The sequence below is a fragment of the Mauremys reevesii genome, linkage group 4 (assembly GCF_016161935.1).
Source record: "Mauremys reevesii isolate NIE-2019 linkage group 4, ASM1616193v1, whole genome shotgun sequence".
Taxonomy (NCBI): Eukaryota; Metazoa; Chordata; order Testudines; family Geoemydidae; genus Mauremys; species Mauremys reevesii.
The window spans coordinates 56300362-56326780 of record NC_052626.1 but is presented as its reverse complement, the minus strand read 5'-3'; the positions used below and the strand labels follow the sequence as shown (position 1 = coordinate 56326780).

At 40.2% G+C, this 26419-nt stretch overlaps 1 protein-coding gene across 5 annotated transcripts in view; it reads left to right on the top strand.

Annotated features, from left to right (window-relative positions):
• Positions 1–26419, top strand: part of FMN1 (formin 1) — a 346645-nt gene that overhangs the window by 264175 nt on the left and 56051 nt on the right. For all 5 annotated transcript variants that reach the window (XM_039536556.1, XM_039536557.1, XM_039536558.1 and 2 more), the window contains one exon: positions 10089–10181. In XM_039536556.1, coding sequence (XP_039392490.1) covers positions 10089–10181 — 93 coding nt within the window. The remainder of the gene's footprint in view (positions 1–10088; positions 10182–26419) is intronic.

Below are 26419 nucleotides of genomic sequence, written 5' to 3'. Positions count from 1 at the left end.
ATATGGGCTCCTCAGACCTCAGTCTGCCTAGTATTAAGAATTAAGCCATGGGCTGTCCCTATGTATGTTGCATTAGTTTACATGTTTATTGATTGCTGATGCGAATGCAAAGAAAATCCACCTCTACGATTATGCTGGAACATAATCTAGCAGTAATTCACTATGCCCATTCAGAGTCTGCCAAAGTCTTGCTTCCTTTAGAGTACAGTGCAAGACTCATTTCTTAAGTCTTTCCTCAATTGATATAGCAACAGACTGGCTGGTAAACACTTCCTTATCTTCGCAATATCCCTGCATCTCACTTATACCTCCTCCTTAGAAAAAAGACTATTTACAATCCTACCAGTGGAGCAGAGAGCAAAGATTTACCAGGACTGCAACAAAGGAGTTCCTCCAGTTGGTACCTAGATACTAGTAGAGAATGGTGCATTATAAATATATATAGATACATATTGCAGAAGCAAATAGTGGAAAATAAATAGTGTAACCCAAAGCTGCAACTAAATGCATCTTCATTCAGACCTCCCACCCCCGACTTAATATTGAAGTTATTTGGCAAGTTATTTACATGCAAGATAAGGGTAACAAACTTCACCTTGAGGAAGTTATAAAACATTTATACAAAATCAAAATAATTTAACATCATTATTAATATTCTGATATCAGATTAAAGGAAAATGCAGGTAAAGTCTGTCAATCACCATTCTGGTCCTCACAGAGACATGGACCTTATGGTACAAAAGTGGGTCCTTTTAGTTTTGTTCTGCTCAATTTGGCTTTTAGGAAATAACTTCCTTGGTATAAAAGACTGGGTGATTCTAAAAGTCAGTCCACGGAAGATGGCCAAAGAGAACGGTAATTTTCCTGCCAAAAATAAGCCTTCCTTATAATGCGAAAAAGAAAGCAGCATGTCTTTAACAATCCCATGATAATATAACCTACCAGGCTCTGAGCAGACATTGGGATATACAAACAGTGGTGGCTGTTAGCAGCTTTCACTGTGACATAACTCAAGAGGGATAGTGTCAGTGACAGGTTTACAGGAATCCATGGCGTTAATACTTGGGTTCACTGTCAGGATGATTCCCATAAGTGCTACTGGTGGGTCCTGGTAAGTAAATTTTCAGCTATTCAGTGTTATCAACACGGAACTATTTCTGGTTTTGCATTTACTTTAAAATGATGCTTAAAAAATACCAGCTCCTGCCCAATTGACATTGCAGTACTCTTTACGTGAAAGTTTGTTTATAGGCAATGATTCTTCTGACAGATTTACAGTGTCTGTGGAGGTTTAAAAGACTATTGCCCAATAGGCATTAAGTGAGAGGCATTCAGCTTTATAAATATTTTAGCTTATATTGGGGATTTTTTAAGAACTTTCTGAGCCAAATACTGCATTAAAACTGAAGACAGTGGCAAACTAATAATCAGCAGTTTCCAGCTTTGTTCTAATCTTTTGCTAATGGTTTCCATTTCCATGGCCAAGATTTGGAGTGTGAAGCACAATGTGCATCCAAGAGTTTGTAATTTTAGGGTTTTCAAATAACATTTGTTCTTACATTACACACATACTTTCTTTTTTGCAATAGTTCATTTAGAAATAAACAATTCAAAGTAGCCTATTACAGTTAATGTGACTAATACACAGTGTGTATCAAGAAAACGTCCCAAAAGTTTATTAGCACAGTTGACAGCTTACATCTGTTTGCACTGAGTAATGCTAAACAGGTTGTTTATCTTAACACACTTGTGTATTTGCTTGGATCATCACTTTGGAATTGGCTAGTGAGGGAGGAAATGTACATTTGGCATGTTTTGGTAACTCTTCCATTAGCCTCCTTGGCATCTTAAAGATTGCTCTGTTGCCTTTTAAGATTTGTATGTGTCTCCCTCATAATCAATCTGATCTGCTTATCTCCTTATGGTCATTTATGGTTAAATCTTGCTGAAATAATTTTTGCTTTTGAGAGGATATGCTTTCTATTGAAACATCCTCTGTATAAGACAGGCATTATTTCAAAATCACTAATGGATTTGCATTGCAAGCACAGTAGCTTTTTTTTTAGTGTAGAGAATTAAGATAAATGATAAAATATCACATTTCATTTGTAATTTCTTTGTAATGTGTTTGACTTAACTGGACAGAGATTTTTTTAAAAAGTGTTAACATCCTTTGAAATAAAATATACATTAAATAAACATGCAAGTACTTTTGCAACTACAAATGGTGTTTCTAAAAGGACATTGAATGAAAACTGCCTGCCATAGATCAAAGTCCACTCTTAAAAATTAAGGTTTTTAAGTTACTATTTTTCTTTGTGTTCTCTATGGATAAAAATCATACCAAATATAGAGCATAAAGTGAGGCACAGCGAGGTTGTGACTTCTCTAGTGTCAGATATGGAATCCGGTAAGTTAACTTTTAATTTATATGAAAGATTATATTCAGGGGTAAGGGAAGATAACTGTCAGGATTTGAGTATTATATGGGAAGAGACTAAAAAATGTATTGCATTAAAATCCATGAACCAAGTGAAAGGAGCAAAGAAGAAAGAAATAGAAGTATTAAGGAGGGAAATATAGAAAGGAGAGAGAAAGGTGTTTGTTCAACAATTTAAACTTACAAAAGAAAGATGTAGGAAGATAGGAATTGTCATACTAGGTCAGACCCATGGTCCATCTAGTTTTGTATCTAATAGCCAGCACCATGTGCTTCAGAAAAAGGTACAAGATGCCTCACAGTTGGCAAATGTGGAGTAATTGGTCTCATTAAGGCTCCGAATCTCTGATAGAGATTGAGCTAAAATATGAAACATGAGGCTTTATCTCCCTGGCAATTAATGAGGCAAGCATTTCACATCTGCCTTGAGAGTCAGAAGGATCCAGTCTTTACAGCATGTCTCATATCCAGCTTGAAGAAGTAAACAAAAACCCTTATCCTCTCTTTCAATATAATTAACTGGAATCCAAGCTCAGATGCACCTATTTTTGGCTAGAACAAGTAATTTTTTTTCTTCATAGACTAAAGCTACAGAATGCTAAGTATCATGTAATCTAAATTCTGAATCAGTTAAATAATTGAATGCAGGGGGTTAATGAGGATGTAGGCAACATTGTCCCAAATACATGCACAATCAATGGCCTCACCTTACAAATATTTCTTATACTTTAAAGGAAACTGGCATATTGTTAAAAGCTCCCATTACATTTGCTTAAATTTAAAAATAAAATAAAATAGCATATGGATTCAGTATAGCAGCTGATAAACATCTTCCTTCATCTTTTGCTGACCAAAGGAATTTAGGATTGCACTGCTTGTTGACAGATGCTGACTTCATCATGAGTGCCCTGGCCTTTGCTAACTCAAAACTAGAATTCTGCAACAGACCATATTTGGGGCTACTCTTGGTGCTCATCTCAGAAGCTTCACTAAGTGTAAATGTCTGTGCTCCATAATGCACATTGGCTGCCAGTTAGCTTCTACATGTAAATCCATAAAAGCAGCAAAAAATCCTATGGCACCTTATACACTAACAGACGTATTGGAGCATGAGCTTTCGTACGTGAATACCCACTTCGTTGGATGGACTCTTTGCTGCTTTTACAGATCCAGACTAACACGGCTACCCCTCTGATACATGCAAATCCATGTGCATCTAAATATTTATCCGTGAAGTCTTAAATAGTGTAGTCTACAGTTATCTGACAGACAACCTCTCCCTCTGTGACCTGGCTTGATAGCTGCTGTCTGAAAGAGAGTTTCAGTTTTCTGCCTTAGGGGTGATGCTCATGAGAACTCAAAGGCAGGGCTGGCTCCAGGCACCAGCAAATGAAACAGGTACTTGGGGCGGCCAGTGGGAAGGGGCAGCATGTCCGGGTCTTCGGCAGCAATTTGGCAGCAGGTCCCTCAGTCCCTCTCGGAGCGAAGGACCCGCCGATGAATTGCCACCAAAGAATGAAGCGGCGCGGTAGAGCTGCCACCAAAGTGCCACCGATCGCGGCTTTATCTTTTTTTTTTTTTTTATTCTTCGCCTCTTGGGGCAGCAAAAAAAGCTGGAGCCGGCTCTGCTCAAAGGACAGACAGTGCATTAGATATGGCAAGACTTGCTGCTGACTCTTATTCCATTATATATTGGCTTGGCAGAATTCAATTTTTAATATTTTTTTAATAATTTTGACTGATAATATTGATGTTTATATTTAAGCACTTTTTCTCATATTTCTCAGTTTAAGTAATCACAGTTGCAGGAAATTATGGGGGGGTAAGACAATCGAAGGAAGTCAAACAGTTTATGACAGTATACATTGAGATTCAAAAAGTTAAAGCCTTATAACTGCTAAAACACAAATTGTCAATATCACGTCAAAATATACAAAGTAAATATCCTTAAATCAAGCTCTTATAATATCTCAAGCAGCATTTTTGTTTTTGCCTATCTGTAAATTTAAGTTATTACCAATGGAAATATTCTATGTATTTACAGTGAAATCCATATTTACTGACATTTACCGATAAAAATCTAATCCTTTCAAGCCTAATTATATGTGAGCACAATATTGGTCACTTTTAGAGAGAATATTTTTCAGGCTTTCCACTAACTCCAGGCATTGGAATCACTGGCATTTGGTCTAATTGTTGTTTGTTCTTTATGCTCCTCTCAATCTGGTTGTTACAGGATGATTGAGTATATGCACGCTTTGACTTCAGCAGAAAACTGGTCATCTCCGCATTCTAGTCTTCATTAACTATGACTTTGTCTAACCCACCTGTCTGGTCTGTTCCACCCTAATCCTCCTCTTCTCTTCCTTGATCTCTCCATCCAATCTTTCCCTCGTCTTACAAATGCATTTTCTCCATTCTCCCCATTCATCAGCCTACCCTATCCATTCCCCATACACTACTGCTTTCACTTAGCCACATCCTCTCTCATTCCTGTCACCTGATTTATTTATATTTTTTAGTCTTCCCTATAAAAGTCCTTATTAAAAAAATAATGTAAATTGAAAAAAAAAGTAATACATCCCAATCTTGGTCATTTAAAAATCACATATGACAATACCTAAGTAATGACAACATAAAATTAAAAACCTTATGGGTGGGGGGGTCCATTTTTGTGGGGAATGTCTTATTAGTGAGGCACTCTGCATATTTTGGGACGTTGAAAAATGATAAATAATAATGTATGCTACCTGTTTTGGGGGAGGTGGTTTTTGATTCCATTCTAGCCTATGTAAAATGGGCCCTGATGCCACCTCATAAGAAATACTTGTAATAATAATGTTTTTCTTGTTTGCCTCAAAATAATTTCCTTTAATGCAAATGCTCTTTGTCAAAGCCTTAAAAATCATGCCACATCTCAGCTCAAGAACTTGAAATATGTACTTCCCGTGTCACATTTTTGTCATTTCATATTTGCCTGGAATAATTTCTAAGACTTATTTTATGTGGCATTTTCTCTTTAGACTTTTTTTTTAAACACACAGGAAAAGTAGCCACAAAATTGTGGCTTCTAATTTCTGCCAACCTTTAATAAAAGAACTTTAAAAAAGTTTTTAGAATCATTTTGTTTATAGAGTTTTTTTCTTCCAGTTTTTTCTCTGTATTCTACAAATAAAATATTACAATTTATCTGAGTTACTTTGGGACTCTCATTCTGCTTATATAAATTGAAAAATTGTGTGTGAATATGTTTCATTCAATATATTTCTACAATCATATATGTATGATTATAGTAAAAACTACGGTTCATGTTTTTAATGGCGAGAAGCTTATGTTGTGAAGAAAATGATCGTGCTGTGTCTATATCTCTTTTTTCTGATTTGGTTTTTTGTTTTTGTTTTTTCTTGTTCTGAAGGCATGTATATAGATGGGCGGACAAGAAGAGTCTTTATTTAACCAGATATGTTATGAACAAATTCAAACCCCAGTCTTAACAAGTAGATGGGCACAAGCAAATTCCCATTGACTTCAGTGGGACTGTTTTATATGCGCAGGATTGTTTCTGCATGCCACAAGTTGCAAGATTTGAGGTTAAAGAAAAATGTACAGTGCAGTTCATAAAAATAAAGACTGTGGTTTATATTAGTAGGAAGGATCTCCCTGGCTATAGATGAATATTTGATCACTTCAAATTCTAGTTTTATATAGCTGATCTATGGAAGAATGTTTAATTATCATACAACACTTTTAAAAGGAAGCAGATATCTTTTCAATATATTTCTGCAGCAACAAATGTCAAGAAAAGAGTTTTCTGGCCGTGTTAGATTTTTCTTTTTAACATAGACTATATTGGGGAGGCGGGTTTCAACAAAAACTCAAACAAATGGTTTCAGTGGTTTCTTTAAGGCAATCTTGGTGGTCCAAATGTATTATATGCTGTACTATTGGTTGTATAATAAAATGCGTACATGTATTCTCAACCTTCTGCTGACTTCTTTCCCTGTGCTGCAAACCTCAAATGTGTGACATCTATTAACAGGATAACTTTATTGTTAATTATACACTCTTCCCTCCCTCTTGCACATTTCTGGGGGATACTAAATTTACTGGAATAAACTGAATTATTAACTGGAGTGAAGCTGGCTGGCTTTCCATTTAAATGTGTATATGTTTCATGAAATCAAATTGTAACCCTCTGGTTTAGTTGTGAAATAAATTTCCATTCCAATTAAACACATGGAAACTATATTTTTTGGAGGTGAGAAAAAGAAAACAATTTCCTGCTTGCACTGGTTCAATGGGTAATTGCAAAATTTTCAAGTATTGGTTTCTGACAGTCTCATTTCACCTTTAGTATAATCTAGAATCTCAGAATTCTGAGAAATATAGTAGGACTTCCTAGGGCAATGCCTAAATTCTGCAACAGTTAACTTGGCTTCTATAGGAAATGACATGGCAGCAAGACCTAAATTAGTTGGTAAATTAGGCAATGGATGCATCATCATTAGGCGGAAGTTCACTTTGCTTCTACCAAGGCTATAACTTGACCTGCTAAATTCAAGTTTAGATTAATCTCAAATGGAGATTAGGGATAATCTTGGCATGGCACAATATCTAAACGAATATTTTGCCTCGGTCTTTAATGAGGCTAATGAAGGGCTAAGGAATAGTGGTAGAGGGACTGACGGGAATGAAGATATGGGGGTAGACATTACGGTATCTGAGGTAGAAGCCAAACTTGAACAGCTTAACGGAAGTAAATCAGGGGGCCCGGATAATCTTCATCCTAGAATATTAAGGGAATTGGCGAGTGAAATTGCAAGCCCGTTAGCGATGATTTTTAATAAATCTCTAAACTCGGGGGTTGTACCATTTGACTGGAGATTAGCTAATATAGTTCCTATATTCAAGAAGGGGGAAAAAAGTGACCCAGGTAACTACAGGCTTGTTAGTTTAACATCTGTAGTATGCAAAGTCATGGAAAAAATTTTAAAGGAGAGAGTGGTTACGGACCTTGAGGCCGATGGCAACTGGGACAAATTACAGCATGGTTTTACGAAAGGTAGATCGTGCCAAACCAACCTGATCTCCTTCTTTGAGAAAGTAACAGATTTTTTAGACAAGGGAAATGCGGTGGATCTAATATATCTTGATTTCAGTAAGGCGTTTGATACGGTACCACATGAGGAATTACTGGTTAAATTGGAAAAGATGGGGATCGAAATGAAAATCCAGAGGTGGATAAGGAGCTGGTTAAAGGGGAGACTGCAGAGGGTCGTATTGAAGGGTGATCTGTCGGGTTGGAGGGGGGTTACCAGTGGAGTTCCTCAAGGTTTGGTTTTGGGTCCGATTTTATTTAATCTATTTACCGCTGACCTCGGAACCAAAAGTAGGAGTGGGCTGATAAAGTTTGTGGATGACACCAAGTTGGGAGGTATTGCCAATTTGGAAAAGGATCGGGATATCCTCCAGGGAGATTTGGATGACCTTGTAAACTGGAGTATTAGTAACAGGATGAAATTCAATAATGAGAAGTGTAAGGTTATGTATTTAGGGATGACTAACAAGAATTTTAGTTATAAGCTGGGGACGCACCAGTTGGAAGTAACAGAGGAGGAGAAGGACCTAGGAGTCCTGGTTGATCGTAAGATGACTATGAGTAGGCAATGTGATGTGGCCGTTAAAAAAGCTAATGCGGTCTTGGGCTGCATTAGGCGAGGTATTTCTAGTAGAGATAAGGAGGTGCTAGTCCCGTTATATAAGGCGTTGGTGAGACCTCATTTGGAGTATTGTGTGCAATTTTGGTCTCCCATGTTTAAGAAGGATGAATTCAAACTGGAACGGGTACAAAGAAGGGCCACTAGAATGATCTGAGGAATGGAAAGCCTGTCGTATGAAAGGAGACTTGAGGAGCTCGGTTTGTTTTCCTTAACCAAAAGAAGGATAAGAGGAGATATGATTGCACTCTTTAAATATATCAGAGGGATAAATACCAGGGAAGGAAAGGAATTATTTCAGCTCAGTGCTAATGTGGACACGAGGACAAACGGATATAAATTGTCAGTCAGGAAATTTAGGCTTGAAATTAGATGAAGGTTTCTAACCATCAGAGGAGTGCAATTCTGGAACAGCCTACCGAGGGAAACAGTGGGGGCGAAGGACCTCCATGACTTTAAGATTAAGCTGGATAAGTTTATGGAGGGGATGGTATGATAGGATAACGGGTTTAGTCAATAGGTCAATAACATGCCACACTGGTAATTAGTACAAAGGGTCAATGTTGGGATATTGTTAGCCTTTTCCAGAGGGTCTTGCTGGAGAGTCTTGCCCACATGCTCGGGGTTCAGCTGATCGCCATATTTGGGGTCGGGAAGGAATTTTCCTCCAGGGTAGATTGGCAGTGGCCCTGGAGGTTTTTCGCCTTCCTCCGAAGCATGGGGCAGGGGTCGCTTGCTGGTGGATTATCTGCTACTTGAAGTCTTTAAATCATGATTTGGAGCATTCAACAGCAGAGTCAAAGGAGAGAATTAGTTCAGGAGTGGGTGGATCGGCTTATGTTGCCTGCATCTTGCAGGAGGTCAGACTAGATGATCATAATGGTCCCTTCTGATCTTGAATTCTATGATTCTATGATTCTAAGTTAAATGGGTGACCATGAACCAGCACTAAGAAACGTGGTTGAATTTCAGTGAAGGTTGGCTAGTGTGTATTAGCAAAATCTAATCTAAACTCAACCTTTTTTTCTAGTCATAACAAGGTTCTCATGGAGGCAGTGAGCTGGCATGGGATTTGATGCCTGAAATACATTGATGACAACCAGTTTTAGTTCTTTATCTCAAATGCAGTGAGAGCAGTTTACCAATTCATCCAGCATCTTGCTGGGGTTGGTATTTTGATGAGGGCGAGGCAGTTGACACTCAGTCCAGATAAGACTAAAGTCATGCTCATGGTTTTGGGGAAAATAAACTAAGAAAATGGCAGAGATCATATCTTCCCTTGATTGGTGGAGTTTGCCTGCCTTTTGTTACTAATTTGCCAACCTGGATAGTCCTGTTGGATCTGCAGCTATATTAGGATTCTGAGGAAGCAACGGTAGCCAAGAGATGCTTTTATCACTTAGATTTGACCTGAAGGTTGCATTCTCTTCTTCTGGAAGTGGAACTCACCACAATGATCCATACCTTTGTTACCTTCATGTTAGACTGCTGTATTGCATACTTCGTGGGACTATTCCTTAATACAACTCAGATATCTGTTGGAGCAGATTGTGTGGTACATTTGTGATGGAGTGGTGTTCCTTCCAAACATTAATAAATTATACCAGTACTTCATGAACTATACTGGCTTCAGTTTAGTTTCCAACCAACTCCCATTACAAGCAGTCATTACAAAAGCTGAATTCTACTGCATATAAACTATATTTTAAAAAAAGATTGTCTAGTTCTTCAGCAATTCTGGCTGAGGCTACTTTTAACTTTAATGCAGCTATTAGATTCAGCAAGGCAGATGCATTATGAAATATACATTGCTTCATAAAGTTTGAATGGTAAATGAGTAGGCATATAATTATTGAAATAATAGGGTTATTTAAGAGTTGTCAGTTAAATATTCAGTTTTAAAGTATCTAACTCTGCGCTTTTATTTGTAGCCTGTGAAAAGCAGATGAGAGTCGTTTGCAAAGAATCTTCAGAACAGCATCTCCAGCCCTTCAAGGATAAATTGGAAGAGTTTTTTCAGAAAGGCAAGCACATTTTTCTTAAACCTTTTTGTTCATATTTCAGTGTTCGGAGAGTTTGCTGTACATATATTAGTATGTTGTCTTAAATAACCAATGCTTCAAAACTAGAAGCTAAACAATGTCAGTTATGGGTCGTAAGTACTAATAATTCCACAGATCTGTAAACCTCAGGCATCACTTGCCAGTGACTGGTAGTGTTACCATAGTCTCACTAGCTCTCCATTTCTTAGAGTTTTTTTGCATCATTAAATCACTAGGTGCAATAAAACTGGGTTTTAGGATAGACTGTTACTTAATAAATTGAGTCTAAATCTTCCAGTCTATGGAAAAGTGACATGAAAAAATGTCCTAATCTTGTATTCATATTAAGTCAAAGATTTGAGATTAAAAACTAAGTCCATGAAAGTAAGACAGCTGAGGGTCCTCAGGGAGATGACCCTGTGGCATGGAGTCAGTAGTGGGAGGATCTTGGTAGACCCTAAATAGTTGTGCAGCTGATACACTGTAAGTCTGGGAGTTTATGTCTACACTTAAAATGCTACAGCAGCATGTACCTGTGCCTGTCACAACTGGAACAAGGGCAGTCAGACTAGTGGTTGGAGCAGGAGTCAGGTACTGGGAGCTCAAAGTCCAAGAGGGCAGACTGAGAGTCAGGCATCAGGAGGCAGGCAGGGTCAGGTTACCAGGAGATTGGGATCAGACTCCAGGTTACAGACAGCGATTGAAGAGCAAAGACTAGGACAAACAAGAGCTGGAAGCCAGAGTCTAGGATCTATCGCAAGCAGGGTCTGGAGCAGAGACAGGCAGGCAGTCTGCATTGTTGCTCAGACAGCTTTCCATCATACAGCTGCCAGGGGCTGTCACTCAAGCCCTGTTGGGTGGTGCTTCCTTCCAAGCCCATCCTCACAAGGTCCTCATGTGGGAGCCCAGCTTAAGCATCTCGTGGTGATGTAATGGCATCAGCAGCACAGAACCCCCTTTGTCCCAGGTTCCAGCTCTGCAAGTTCTTACAGCCCCGCTGTAGCGCTTCTGTGTAGACACTACCTATTCTGACATGAGGGGTGTGCTCGTCAGCGTAGGTAATCCACCTCCCCACAAAGTAGTAGTTAGATGGATGGAAGAATTCTTCAGTCAATCTAATGCTGTCTACACTGCATATTAGGTCAGTATAGGTATGCCTTTCAGAGCTGTGGATTTTTCACACCACTGAGATGTAGCAATACCAGTGTAAGTTCCTAGTATAGACCAGGCCTGAGTTTCTGGCACCAAAATCTGACATTTTAGATAAATCCTGCATTCTTTGGTAGAACCTTGCTGAGTCCAGTGAAGCTGCAAGGGTTGGGAAAGAAAAGACCCACGTGCAGCGAGCAGGGCCGTCCCTAAGTGGGGTGCAGGGCCTGGGACAAATCAACCTATATGGGCCCCCCTTACCATTTTATACAGGTGAAATCTTGTGTGGGGAGCGGGCACCAGTGCTGGGGGGCGAGGGACGATGGAGAGTCACAGGGTGGCACCTGTGCTCAGGGCGAAGGGGCCCCCTGTGCTGGGGGATCCCAGAAAAGGGGAGAGGTCTGGGGCGGAAGTGTAATGAATGCGGTCAGCCAGTGTGGTGAAGAAACAAAAGGGGATAGAACAACTGTTCACAGAGAAGAATCTTTCTGATACCTATGTGGAGAAGAGCAGCCGCATTGATGTGGAGGCCTGAGAGGATGAGACAAAAACTGTTCTTGACCAGAGCTTCGGAGGAAGACAGAGAGCAAAGAGTGGAGCTGGAGAAATTGAAGCGTGGTTTGGAGCAGCTTGAACAGATGCAGGAAGAGCTCTCCATGCTTGTAGCTGGTAGGGAAAATTTGGAGATGGCCTAACGGTCTGGAGACCCAAGTCTGGAAGACCAGATCCATTCTGCTAATAAAAGTTAAGGTGAAGCCATCAAAGAACTCCACTGTCTGCAGATCCAGGTAAAAGAGTGTATGCAGGAGCTGGATGAGATGTGCTGCTTAAAAGAAAAGGTTGTGACATAGGTCTTGAAGAAAAAGGATTTAATCTGGCTAATGGCAGAGATGGAGAGCAGCACCTGCTGCTGGAGGAGAAGCTGGACGAGCTTCCCACTGAGGTGGAGACCCTTCTAGCAGAGTAACGCCAAGGCCAATGAAGGCTTGAAGTGCATCACAGAGGAGGAGTTGTCATCACCAGTGGAGAGAGGCAAAGTTGGTTGTACATCTCAGAACACAATCGAGAAAATAGTGGGAGTGGAAGAGGAAAACAAACACTTGATCTTCTGGGTGTTGCAGGCAAAGATTCATGGACCTTGATATTTGTAAGAATCTCAAAAGGAGCTGACTCTTTATAGGATTTTCTCTATGGTGAATGATGTAATTGTATCCATATCCATGAAGAGTGCTCTCAGACAATTAGTCAGCCCTTTGCCAGTTCCACCCAGGTAAAGGCCAGTTTTGGCTGTCCCACCATAGCCACAGGAGGATTGGACATTTCAAAAGTGGCACTCATCATGAACCTTCATTTGCTAATGAACACTAAAGAATACGTGCATTACATTGGTTGTACAGGCTGAGTTGAAAACTATGGCCACACCACTTCATTCTTCAATTAGAAGAAGACAAGCAGCACACATTTCTTGTTAGTCTTGCTTGTTGAGGTTAAAAAGGAAATGTCATCCTCGCTGGGTGATGTAGGTAAGGCTCTAACAATTTATGGAGAGCCTGCCCTGGAGATAGAAAAGGGAGGATGGGATAATGTGTAACGGGTCACTTGCTGGAGGATTCTCTGCAGCTTGAGGTCTTCAAACCACAATTTGAGGACTTCAATAACTCAGACATAGGTTAGGGGATTGTTATAGAAGGTAATCTACCAAAGAGAGGTGGGGGGAAATGGAGGCAGCCACTGCACCAAATCCTCATGACAATGTTACATGTGATATATTTCTACAATGTGGCACTGTAGGAAATTAAAGAAAAATGTTTGTTCAGTGGACAGTAATAGGTAATCCTCATGAAAGTGCGTATTTCAAACGGTGAATTATTCCTATAAGAACATAAGAAAGGCCGTACCGGGTCAGACCAAAGGTCCATCTAGCCCAGTATCTGTCTACCGACAGTGGCCAATGCCAGGTGCCCCAGAGGGAGTGAACCTAACAGGCAATGATCAAGTGATCTCTCTCCTGTCATCCATCTCCATCCGCTGATGAACAGAGGCTAGGGACACCATTCTTACCCATCCTGGCTAATAGCCATTTATGGACTTAGCCACCATGAATTTATCCAGTCCCCTTTTAAACATTGTTATAGTCCTAGCCTTCACAACCTCCTCAGGTAAGGAGTTCCACAAGTTGACTGTGCGCTGTGTGAAGAAGAACTTCCTTTTATTTGTTTTAAACCTGCTGCCTATTAATTTCATTTGGTGACCCCTAGTTCTTGTATTATGGGAATAAGTAAATAACTTTTCCTTATCCACTTTCTCAACATCACTCATGATTTTATATACCTCTATCATGTCCCCCCTTAGTCTTCTCTTTTCCAAACTGAAGAGTCCTAGCCTCATTAATCTTTCCTCATATTGGGACCCTCTCTAAACCCCTAATCATTTTAGTTGCTCTTTTCTGAACCTTTTCTAGTGCTAGAATATCTTTTTTGAGGTGAGGAGACCACATCTGTACATAGTATTCGAGATGTGGGCATACCATGGATTTATATAAGGGCAATAATATATTCTCAGTCTTATTCTCTATCCCCTTTTTAATGATTCCTAACATCCTGTTTGCTTTTTTGACCGCGTCTGCACACTGCGTGGACATCTTTAGAGAACTATCCACGATAACTCCAAGATCTTTTTCCTGACTCGTTGTAGCTAAATTAGCCCCCATCATATTGTATGTATATTTGGGGTTATTTTTTCCAATGTGCATTACTTTACATTTATCCACATTAAATTTCATTTGCCATTTTGTTGCCCAATCACTTAGTTTTGTGAGATCTTTTTGAAGTTCTTCACAATCTGCTTTGGTCTTAACTATCTTGAGTAGTTTAGTATCATCTGCAAACTTTGCCACCTCACTGTTTACCCCTTTCTCCAGATCATTTATGAATAAATTGAATAGGATTGGTCCCAGGACTGACCCTTGGGGAACACCACTAGTTACCCCTCTCCATTCTGAGAATTTACCATTAATTCCTACCCTTTGTTCCCTGTCCTTTAACCAGTTCTCAGTCCGTGAAAGGACCTTCTCTTTTATCCCATGACAGCTTAATTTACGTAAGAGCCTTTGGTGAGGGACCTTGTCAAAGGCTTTCTTGAAATCTAAGTACACTATGTCCACTGGATCCCCCTTGTCCACATGTTTGTTGACCCCTTCAAAGAACTCTAATAGATTAGTAAGACACGATTTCCCTTTACAGAAACCATGTTGACTATTGCTCAAGAGTTTATGTTTTTCTATGTGTCTGACAATTTTATTCTTTACTATTGTTTCAACTAATTTGCCTGGTACCGACGTTAGACTTACCGGTCTGTAATTGCCGGGATCACCCCTAGAGCCCTTTTTAAATATTGGCGTTACATTAGCTAACTTCCAGTCATTGGGTACCGAAGCCGATTTAAAGGACAGGTTACAAACCTTAGTTAATAGTTCCGCAACTTCACATTTGAGTTCTTTCAGAAATCTTGGGTGAATGCCATCTGGTCCCGGTGACTTGTTAATGTTGAGTTTATCAATTAATTCCAAAACCTCCTCTAGTGATACTTCAATCTGTGACAGTTCCTCAGATTTGTCACCTACAAAAGCCAGCTCAGGTTTGGGAATCTCCCTAACATCCTCAGCCGTGAAGACTGAAGCAAAGAATCCATTTAGTTTCTCCGCAATGACTTTATCATCTTTAAGCGCTCCTTTTGTATTTTCATCATCAAGGGGCCCCACTGGTTGTTTAGCAGGCTTCCTGCTTCTGATGTACTTAAAAAACATTTTGTTATTACCTTTGGAGTTTTTGGCTAGCTGTTCTTCAAACTCCTCTTTGGCTTTTCTTATTACACTCTTGCACTTAAGTTGGCAGTGTTTGTGCTCCTTTCTATTTGCCTCACTAGGATTTGACTTCCACTTTTAAAGGAAGTCTTTTTATCTCTCACTGCTTCTTTTACATGGTTGTTAAGCCACGGTGGCTCTTTTTTAGTTCTTTTACTGTTTTTCTTAATTTGGGGTATACATTGAAGTTGGGCCTCTATTGTGGTGTCTTTAAAAAGGGCCCACGCAACTTGCAGGGATTTCACTTTAGTCACTGTACCTTGTAACTTTTGTCTAACTAACCCCCTCATTTTTGTATAGTTCCCCCTTTTGAAATTAAAGGCCACAGTGTTGGGCAGTTGAGATGTTCTTCCCACCACAGGGATGTTGAATGCTATTGTATTATGGTCACTATTTCCAAGCGGTCCTGCTATAGTTACCTCTTGGACCAGCTCCTGCGCTCCACTCAGGATTAAATCTAGAGTCGCCTCTCCTTGTGGGTTCCCGTACCAGCTGCTCCATGAAGCAGTCATTTAAAGTATCGAGAAATTTTATCTCTGCATTTCGTCCTGAAGTGAAATGTTCCCAGTCAACATGGGGATAATTGAAATCCCCCACTATTATTGGGTTCTTAATTTTGATAGCCTCTCTAATTTCCCTTAGCATTTCATCATCACTATTACTGTCCTGGTCAGGTGGTCGATAATAGATCCCTACTGTTATATTTTTACTAGAGCATGAAATTTCTATCCATAGAGACTCTATGGAACCTGTGGATTCGCTTAAGATTTTTACTTCATTTGAATCTACACTTTCTTTAACATATAGTGCCACTCCTCCCCCTGCACGGCCTGTCCTGTCCTTCCGATATGTTTTGTACCCCGGAATGATTGTGTCCCATTGATTGTTCTCAGTCCACCAGGTTTCTATGATGCCTATTATATCTATATCCTCCTTTATCACAAGGCACTCTAGTTCACCCATCTTATTATTTAGACTTCTGGCATTTGTGTACAAGCACTTTAAAAACTTGTCCCTGTTTTTTAGCCTGCCTTTTTCTGATGTGCCAGATTCTTTTTTATGTGACTGTTTATCATCTGATCCGGCTCTTACATTATACTTCTCATTCCTCTGCTCCTGACTATAACCTGGAGATTCTCTATCATCAGACTCTCCCCTAAGAGAAGTCTGTGTCTGATCCACACGCTCCTCTGCAGCAGTCGGCTTTCCCCCATCTCCTAGTTTAAAAACTGCTCTACAACCTTTTTAATGTTTAGTGCCAGCAGTCTGGTTCCACTTTGGTTTAGGTGGAGCCCATCTCTCCTGTATAGGCCCCTCCCATCCCAGAATTTTCCCCAGTTCCTAATGAATGTGAACCCCTCCTCTCTACACCATCGTCTCATCCACGCATTGAGACTCTGAAGCTCTGCCTGCCTACCTGGCCCTGCGCGTGGAACTGGGAGCATTTCTGAAAATGCCACCATAGAGGTCCTGGATTTCAGTCTCTTCCCTAGCAGCCTAAATTTGGCTTCCAGGACATCTCTCCTACCCTTCCCTATGTCATTGGTACCTACATGTACCACGACCACCGGCTCCTCCCCAGCACTACACATAAGTCTATCTAGATGCCTCGAGAGATCCGCAACCTTCGCACCAGGCAGGCAAGTCACCATATGGTTCTCCCGGTCATCACAGACCCAGCTATCTACATTTCTAATAATCGAATCTCCCATTACTAACACCTGCCTTTTCCTAGAAACTGGAGTTCCCTCCCCCGGAGAGACAACCTCAGTGCGAGAGGCAACCCCAGCACCATCTGGAAGGAGGGTCCCAACTACGGGAAGGTTTCCCTCTGCTCCCATCGACTGCTCTACTTCCCTGGGCCCTTCTTCCTCCTCACCAGCACAGGAGCTGTCTAAGCGGAGGTGGGACAATTCTACAGTGTCCCGGAAAGCCTCATCAACATACCTCTCTGCCTCTCTCAGCTCCTCCAGTTCCGCCACCCTGGCCTCCAAAGCCCGTACATGGTCTCTGAGTGCTCTGAGGGCCCGTACATGGTCTTGCACCGACTGCACACATACGCCACCCGCCCACGGGGCAGGTAATCATACATGCGACAGTCAGTGCAATAAACTGGATAGCCCCCACTCTGCTGCTGGGCTTCTGCCTGCATTGTCTCCTAGTTAGTGAAAGGGTGGTTTACGGAAAGTAGTTTTGGACTGTGGTTCGGTTTATAGGTTTTAGGGGGGGCCCACGGGGACGGGGCTAGGGCTGGCGAGGGGCTCCCACTCCCTTCCCACTCCCCTTCTAAACTCCCTTGCGAAACTCCCTGTTAGCAGCCCCTGTTCGCAAAGCTCCCTGGTCGCTTGTGTGCGGCTTTATAAAGCCCTGGCCTGAGTGAATGCCCCGCCCACTGATTAAGGCTCAGCCAATTACCAGAGGCTTCGAGCTTTCAAACCTGCCTCCAACTGCCAGCCAGAGCACACGGTCCTATGCAATGTAATTGATTAAAACACAAAATATTTTTGGAGTTGTGATTCTAGAATGCCAGTAATTGTGACTGTAATAGTTCTGCAGCATAAAAAAAATCACGTTAGTTACAAGAAGCTTCATTTGAAGGGAGTTTCCATGATTATTCTGCTGAAGTTGTACTCTACTTTTTTTCTGCATATTTGGGTATCGTGCATCTCAGTTAGAAACTCAGACTCTGGTATTGTCACAGCAGTTATATGAGACACTCCTGAAGGTTATCAGAACCAGTTTTAACCATTATGGTGACTACATTTGGGAATACAACTTCCTTGTGAGCAATATCACTCACAAAGTCTGAAGCAATTTAGCATTTAATGTCTGTGGGTAGGTGTATACTTACCTGCCGGGTCGACGCGTAGAGTTCGACTTCTCAGAGTTCGAACTATCGCGTCTAATCTAGACGCGATAGTTCGAACTCCGAACACGCTCCCATCAACTCCGGAACTCCACCACCGCGAACGGTGGTGGCGGAGTCGATGGGGGAGCCGTGGACTTTGATCCCGCGGCGTCTGGACGGGTGAGTAGTTCGAACTAAGGTAGTAGTTGCGTACCTTAGTTCGACACCCCCCCCAGTGTAGACCAGGCCTGAGAAGTCACAAGAACTATGACTCAATTGATTCCTGAAAGGACTCATACTTACAAAAACTGTGATAACTGAAACAGTCATAACCATTTAATTTTTCCTCTATAAGCTATAACTTCTTGTCACACTTAAAAGAAAGTGGTCTCTGAATTTAGCTTCATCTTCTTTTTTTTATAAAGGTCCTCCTAACATCAGGGAATCTTTAAATAACTTTACTTTATGAAGCTACAGTACTAAAATAATATAATTGCCTAAGTAAACACTGTTTTTGAACAACAGCTCTTATTAAACTACACCTCTACCCTGATATAACGCGATCCGATATAACACGAATTCGGATAGAACGCGGTAAAGCAGCACTCCGGGGGGGGGGGGTGGATCAAAGCAAGTTCGATATAATGTGGTTTCACCTATAACCTGGTAAGATTTTTTGGCTCCCGAGGGCAGCGTTATATCGGGGTAGAGGTGTACTGTTAAATACATCTGACATTTCTCAATATAACACTTCTCCTTCTCAAGGTTATTGTACTTAATCTAATTTGCTTGAGTTTTTAAATCATAAATTTGTGTGGCTGTTACGTAGGCTACAAGTTTCTATTCACAAATTATAACAAGTTCTTAATGATATGTTTCCAGAAAATGTAATACATGTATTTAAGTTTCTCATAAAGTTAGCAGGGACCCTGTAAAAGAAGGAATCCACAGGTATGGCTGTTGTAGGTTGTCTTTTCATCTCATTTAACTGGCAATTTGTATTTATAGCTTTAGCAGTAAGTGCTGGAGGTGAGAGAGTTTGCTGTATGTGTGCACATTAACACTAGCATTCTCCCACATGCTGTTTTATCTTGCCTTCCTTTAAGCCTATGCCTCACTACTGTTGGGACTAACCAGCTTTATTTACACAACCCAGATATACATAAGTAAATAAACCTTAATTGCTAGCATTTCCCCATCAGAATTTAAAAATCAAACACTTCTTTTTAAAGATCATTGTGTTGGTGTTTTTTTGTAGATTACTTGATTCTTAGTGCCATAGGACCTGCCATATTGAAGCTGCTCAGAGGTCCATATTGTCCTTTACCCTGTCCTCAACAGTGGCCAAGGCCAGATGTTTTACAGGAAAGACATCAATTGCATTTAATTGTGCAATATTATATTGTGTGGAAAATTTTATTCCTGACATCAGTTGATCAGTGTACATGGAATTTGTATTTTGCTAATTTTATCTCAGCCAATGTAAGTGAAGAGTATATTCTTATTCCTATAGATGTCTTAACTTTAAAAAAGATATTTGCTTCAATAGTGTCCTGTGACAGTGAGTTCTGTGAGTTAATTATATGCTAAGTACACAATATTTCCTTTTAAAATAGAACCTATTGGCTTTTAATTTTGTTGCATGCCGCCTTGGTCTGTGGTGTGGGTATGTTTTTTTGTTCTCTAGGAAAGAGTAAATAAGAGCACTTGGCTGGCATCCACTATATTCTATGTATGTATATTTGTGTCTCAATTCTTCTTTTTTGCCTAAATAGTTAGTCATTCTAATCTCATCTCGTATGGAAGCCCCCATTCCTGCTTATCGTTGTACTGTTCTTGTTTCAGCTTTTTTTTTAGATGTTCTGTCTATAATTATACATAGTATTTAAGGCGATGAGTAAGGCTATGCCATCAGTTTACAAAACGGCATCACAATATTTTCCATATCATTCTCTTTCCCCTTCTTACACTTGTGCATTGAGTAAACATTCTTGTTGAGCTGTCCACTTTGATGGCTAGAACTTTTCCTAGTTAGGATAGTTCCTAACTCAGAACCTTTTAGAGCGTACCACTGTTTCTTCCACTTGTCTTTACTGAGTTTGAGCTGCTATCATGGTGTCTTTCTAGAGTGCTCTTGTTAACAAATCCTAATATTAATGTTTTCTGCAAACTTTGACACCTTTCTACTTACCTCTTATACGAGGCAGTTGATAACTATAATATTAACAAAGTTCTTGGACTTGTGGCCCTCATATGGTATCAAGGTGTTTTACAAACTGTGTAACCATTATCTCTAGTCTAGTCTAGTATATTCTGGGTGGGTTCTTATTTGTGGGAAAAATTAAAAAGTCTGCGCCAAAAAAATTAAAAAAGTCTGCACACAATATTTTAAAATTCTGCAACATTCTGCAAATTTAATTTATCAAAATAACACAACATAATCTCATGAGATTCAATTACTTTGGTAATTTATTTCAAAATACCTGTCATCAAGTATGTCTATAACAATACAGGCACACACAAAATTTCCCCCAGGAGTAGAGAGTTAAAGAAACCCCTATGACAACCCAGTTTCTGTTTCTCTTCCCTCTCCCCCCGAGCCCAGTCATGCCCCCGCCAGCCAATACACCTGAACCCACTACCCCCCAGAGCCCAGCCGCAGAGCCCTCCCTAGCTCAGATACCTATGCTCCCTCCCCCTCCGAGCCCAGCCGTGTCCCCCACAGCCTACATACCCCCTCTCCCTTACAGCCAGGGATCCAGAAGGAGAAACAGCCTGTTTCTGGGTCCCTGGCTTGTGTGGAGTTTCCTGCATGATGCCATCTCCTTCCCTCAAGGCTTGCGGGGAACTGCAGCTTCCAGGAACTCTGTACTCTCTCCCCCTTCTCCTGGCAGTGTCTTCTATGTGCCAGCTGGGCTCTGCTGGGTCCAGTGGCCCCTAGTGGCAGCCAGCAGCACTGCAGTCCATTTCTATGGGGGAAAGGAAATTCTGCACACAAAACATTAATTTCTGCAAAATTCTGCATTGTGCAGTGGCGCAGAATTCCCCCAGGAGTATGTTCTGATACCATGCTCAGAAGTGGGTGCAATGGAGTGGATTTTGTTTTGGAATTTTTTTATAATATATGCAACATGATGCTATGTGTTTGTTAGAGGGAGGGAGAGGGAGAGTATTTATACCTCATTCTCTCTGTAGAGAATGCTCTGTCACCACAGATCAGCAGCATGCAACCTCCCATGGGATCAGAGTAGGACTGCGTTTTTATGATCTGTTGTGGGCATTACACTGGTTTCGCTTTCTTCTTTCAGGGATAGGAAGGAATTTTTCCCTCATTGCCAGATTGGCTGGGGAGGGTATGTTTCATCACCTTCCCAAAAGGGGTCAGGGGCCCAATTGGGTAGGTACCATACCAGTCAAGTGGTTGCAACTTAGCAGGTGGCAAGTGTTCTGTTCAGGTACTCATTCCATAGGGCATACGGTTCCTTGATAACCCAAAGTTGGAAGTGGACTTAGGAGTAAGGTATCCTCTAAGGAAGCTGGGGCAGGAGGGTTGCTGCTCCTAATGTCTGGTACAGTGGGATACAGCCCCCTTTAACTTATATACGAGGGGAGGGTGGCACAGTTGCAGGAACCAGGGAAGGGGCAGGGCTGACAGCAGCCCTCCCAGATAGATGGGAACAATTAAGGAAAAGATGCATTGTATGCTGGGTATTTCCCAGTTGAGTTAATAAAGATGTGGCCTAATTAAACCACATTCTTTGTATCTTGTCTTTCTTGCTTTATGGTTGGGACACACCACAGGCACAGAGGATAAGTGACTTGCCGAAGGTAACATAGTAAGCTGGTGGCACAGTCAAAGATGGTACCCTGGTCTTCTGGCTCCAGTTCTGCTGATATATTTACCTGACTATTTTGCTTCAGTTTTGAACTAAATATTATATGGATTACTGTATTATATACATAAATAACAAAAAGCACAAACTCTAATACTGAACTCTGTCACCCTAATATTATTCTCTTTCCCTAGTAGTTATTAGTCACTTTTCCTACTGTTTACTTACTATCTCTTAAGCAGTTTTTAATCCAAGACAAGTCTTCATCTTTCATCCAGTGGTAACTAAATTCCCATCTAGCAATAAGTGGAACTGAAGAAAAACTCATTGTTTTATAATCCCTGGGATTAACTAACAGTTTTTAAAAAGTTTACTACCTCCATGTCCTCCTCTTTTGCGGCTTTTTATTTTCAAGGTTAGCTGAGCTAGCCATCTTGAAGTCTTGAATGATCCTGGTGATATACTGCAGATTAATTATTTTAATGGTTGCATCACTTTATTTCTTTCTGGAAATCTCTAAGACTGCGTAGGTTTCTTTTCCTTTAAAATTTCCCACCATTGTTACCAGCAGTGTAGCCCCACTGTTGGTACCCACACTGGGACTGGCAACAAGCATTTTTATTACTGTAATTCAGGCCTGATCTAAATTTGTGACAATAGTAAAAATAACAGCAGCTGATGTACACTAGCACTCCCATCATTGCATGCATTGATGGAGATTGCCTAGTGGTATGATGATTCAATAGTCTGAGCAAGTGTCTGGGATTAGGTTAAATCAACAAATGCATTTCACCTCTGCATACACCATGTTTGATCCCATGAAAGGTTCTAACCAAATTGATATTTCTGTTTCCTCATTTTAGAGGTTTCATTCCAAGTTGCTGCCACCAGAAACTGAAAACCAACATGCTCATTTAGTCCAGGTCTCTTTGCTGAGGCTTGACAAGTGATCTGGATGCTTGTCCATTTTTAAGGATGCTGAGATTTAAACCATTCATTTCACACAGGCCAGTCAGACAGTAACAATTTATAGGTACTATCAATCTGGGTCTAATTTGAACCAGTGACCAAGAAATAAAAGACTTCATGTCCCATTACTGATTCCCTGAGTCATCCCATTCCCCATGGGATATTTTAAATCCTTCAGAAACATGGCTTCTCCATGTATGGAAGAAATGGGACTCCCTTCTTCAAATGTGACTTGATGAAAAAACAGTACTGGCTAGAGGATTGAATCTTGCTGGAGGAGCTTTGAGCTAATACTGTATCTCACCACCATCTGCTGCTATCGTTGCTTCCTCTACTTATTTCCCCTCCCCTCTTCTCCTCCTCTCACTACTGCTGGATGCTTCCCTGCTTGTATGCAGTAGGGCATGTATGGCAGAGCTACTAAATGTGTGATATTGATGAGACATGAGTGACACTTGGCACCCCTGGTTTTACCATTAATTGGCACTGGTGGTTAGGAATGGCTAAACCTGGTCTGAATCTGTTTGTAACAAAATCTCACAGAGGTGAGTTTTGAATGGCGGCAAGTTACATTGGAAACATTTAACATGGTTCTAGCCAGGATGGTGTTAATTTTAGCATGCAACCTTGAAATTATTACCAAGGACATTTACACCATTTATGTATGAGTTTATGACAAGGCAATAAAGATATGAGAGATGGGAGTCACATGTGGGAACGGTCCATGTATTACAGGAATGCTAGGTTTCAATACTTCAGCACAAGTTGTGCTGAACACTGGAGATTTAATCTTGATTCCAAACTTTGTTGCTTTTTGTGATTTCAAGTTTCCGGCCCTTAATGTTGCTTGGATATAGTTTTTGTGCTTTTGTAATTTTCAAATGCTTCCCAGCTCATCTTGAGCCAACACAATTCTCCCTAAACATACACATCAAAAATAGATTAGCCACTCTGTGTACTACAAATGTAAATTTACCACCCCGAACGTATATGAATTAAATGAAAAAATCTCTATTGCTCAAGTCCTTTAAATACACAAATTCAGTATAGACATTGTTTCTGAAGGATTTAAAACATCCATGCATTTGATCATTGTGCAGCTGAAAACTGAGACTTACTCTTTTTTTTTTTTTAATACGGGTGAGCAATGAGATAGCAGTGGAAACTTGCTGCTAATAGAAGTTGGAACTGAAGAGAAACAGATTAATACAGGAGACAAAAAAAGAGTGAGGAGAAAGGGGAGTTTCATACAAGAGTAAAAATTGATGAAAACAGGAAAGAGGAAGTGAATATAGTAAAACAAGAAATAGATGAATACTACAACCACAACTACCACCACCCAAAAATCAAGAGATTTTCAGAACAGTAAAAAAAAAAAGAATCACGCTGTTATATTTTTATTTCTTTTCTTTGGGTATCTTTGTTGCCCCTCCATCAAGTTATTTTTTCCATCTTCATTGAATCAAGAAATTGTAATATATTGAAACCTGCAGACTCATAATATCTTTAACCCTGTTTCTTCTGAAGTCACTTACTTATAGCTTGAAGCTTTACAGTAAAAGGATAGTACTCTGTGTGGGGTTACAATGGAAGTCCTACAGAATTATACATTTAAAGTACATGAAAACAAAATTAAGAAATCCTGATTCATGGTATTGGAGCTAGTATAGGGCCAATTTAAAAAAATTCAGAGTTTCAGTTTAGATAAGTGTCTGGTAGTTCAGCTGCTTCTCTGAAGTCAGGTTTTTCTTCATACACAGAATTTTCAGTATTTCCTAATTATAGCTAGGCTGTAAATACTTCAAGAAAACCCCCAGATTGGTTAGTTTTATCAGAACTGTTTGTATTTTCCTAATTACAATTAATTCTAATTAGTGATAATATTGCTGCTTTGTACGTAAAAACACAGAGACTGTTCTAGAGACTGACATGTTGAAATGCTAGAAGGGGTAAACGACTGCTGCTGGAGTCAACTGTTTTGTGCAATAGGAGGTAGTGTAATCTATTGCTTAGGCCAGGGAACTGAACACCAGAACCACTGGGTTCTATTCCCAGTTTAGTCCTTGCCATATGACTCTGGAAAAGTGAGTTAATTTCTCTGGGCTTCACTTTTCCAGTCTGTAAAATGTAAATAGTAACTTTTGCCTGTCCTGTATGTTGTGGGGGAAAAAAATTGTGACATCCTGATGAGCAAAATGGTGTTAATACTACATTAGCACATTTCAGGTCAGCATGATTATTTTAAAAGGATTTTCTTCAAATGCACCAACTAGAAGTGGGAACAACCTTTAATCATTTTAACTGTATAATGTGAAAGCAGTAATACGAACAACCATACACTTACTATTTTTCCAGTGGAGTTGCTGTATAATTTCCCTTACTTATCTCATCTTTTACACTCCTTTGATAGAATTAGAGGAACTTTGTAACTGTAGACTTAAAGATGTGTTTAGGTGTTTTTTTTAATGTTTCTTCAATTCATAAAAGTCTATGAATTACTCAGAAAAAGCTACTGTTTGGCAGGAAGACTTCCATACTGGAATAATAAACTGAATAGCTGATTTACGACTAATACAAGGAATTCTTAATTATCAGTACATTAGAGATCTGGCACCCCTATTCAAAAAGTTAAGTATGGAAGGGCTACGATACATAATGGATGCACAAAAAGGGTAACACTTATTTTGTCCTCCTTCCTCAGAAGAGAAAAAGTACCTTACTGGGAGAGGAGTTTATGAAACAACTGGAGTGCAAGGGATAGCAGCTGAACTGAGGCTTGCTTTCTTAGTCCCAGTATTTGGGAAATGAGAAAATAGTTTGCTAGTATAGCATCTTGCAGATAAGAAATAACATTAGAAAGGGAGGTAGCTAGCCAGGAGCCATTGGCATTTGTTTTTCAGGATAATTATTGGTATCTTTGACTATCCTCCCAAAAATCATACAAAAAGATGCAACTGACATTGGAGAGAAGGGGACCGGCTTTCATAGAATTTATTTATTACTTCCCCAATATGCTGCTACTAAAACCCCAGCGGGGAGACAGTCCATTGGCAGAAGCTTGGCTGTACATAAGTGATTCTGATAAATTAGACCTCTTCATCCAGCTGTTCAGGACATGAGGTACCCTCCACAGTAAGTCAGAAGACTTGGATTTTCAGCAGTTATCATAGGACAAACATAACCCATTCTACATTTCTCAGCAGAGAAAGCAACAAGAGGATTAATACTTTACTGTTAAAGGAAATATTTCTGTTTACAAGGTCAGAGAGTGGGCAGTCTCATGTTGGGGCACAATAGATTTTGCAAATCATTGTTAGTGGAGAGGAGCGCTGTTTGGGAAAAGGTCTGTGATGCACCATGTACCAAAGGTGGCTGGAACATGGTGGGGAGGGACATTTGGATTTATTAAGCAATGCAGACTTTTGAGACCAATCCAATTGACAGGTGACGTGGAACTGCGCACAGATCTAAAAAATAATTGTAGTTTAGGTTCAAGTGATCAGTGACTTTATCCCATTTATAAATGTGCAAACAGAATCAAATCCAGACCAATAATATA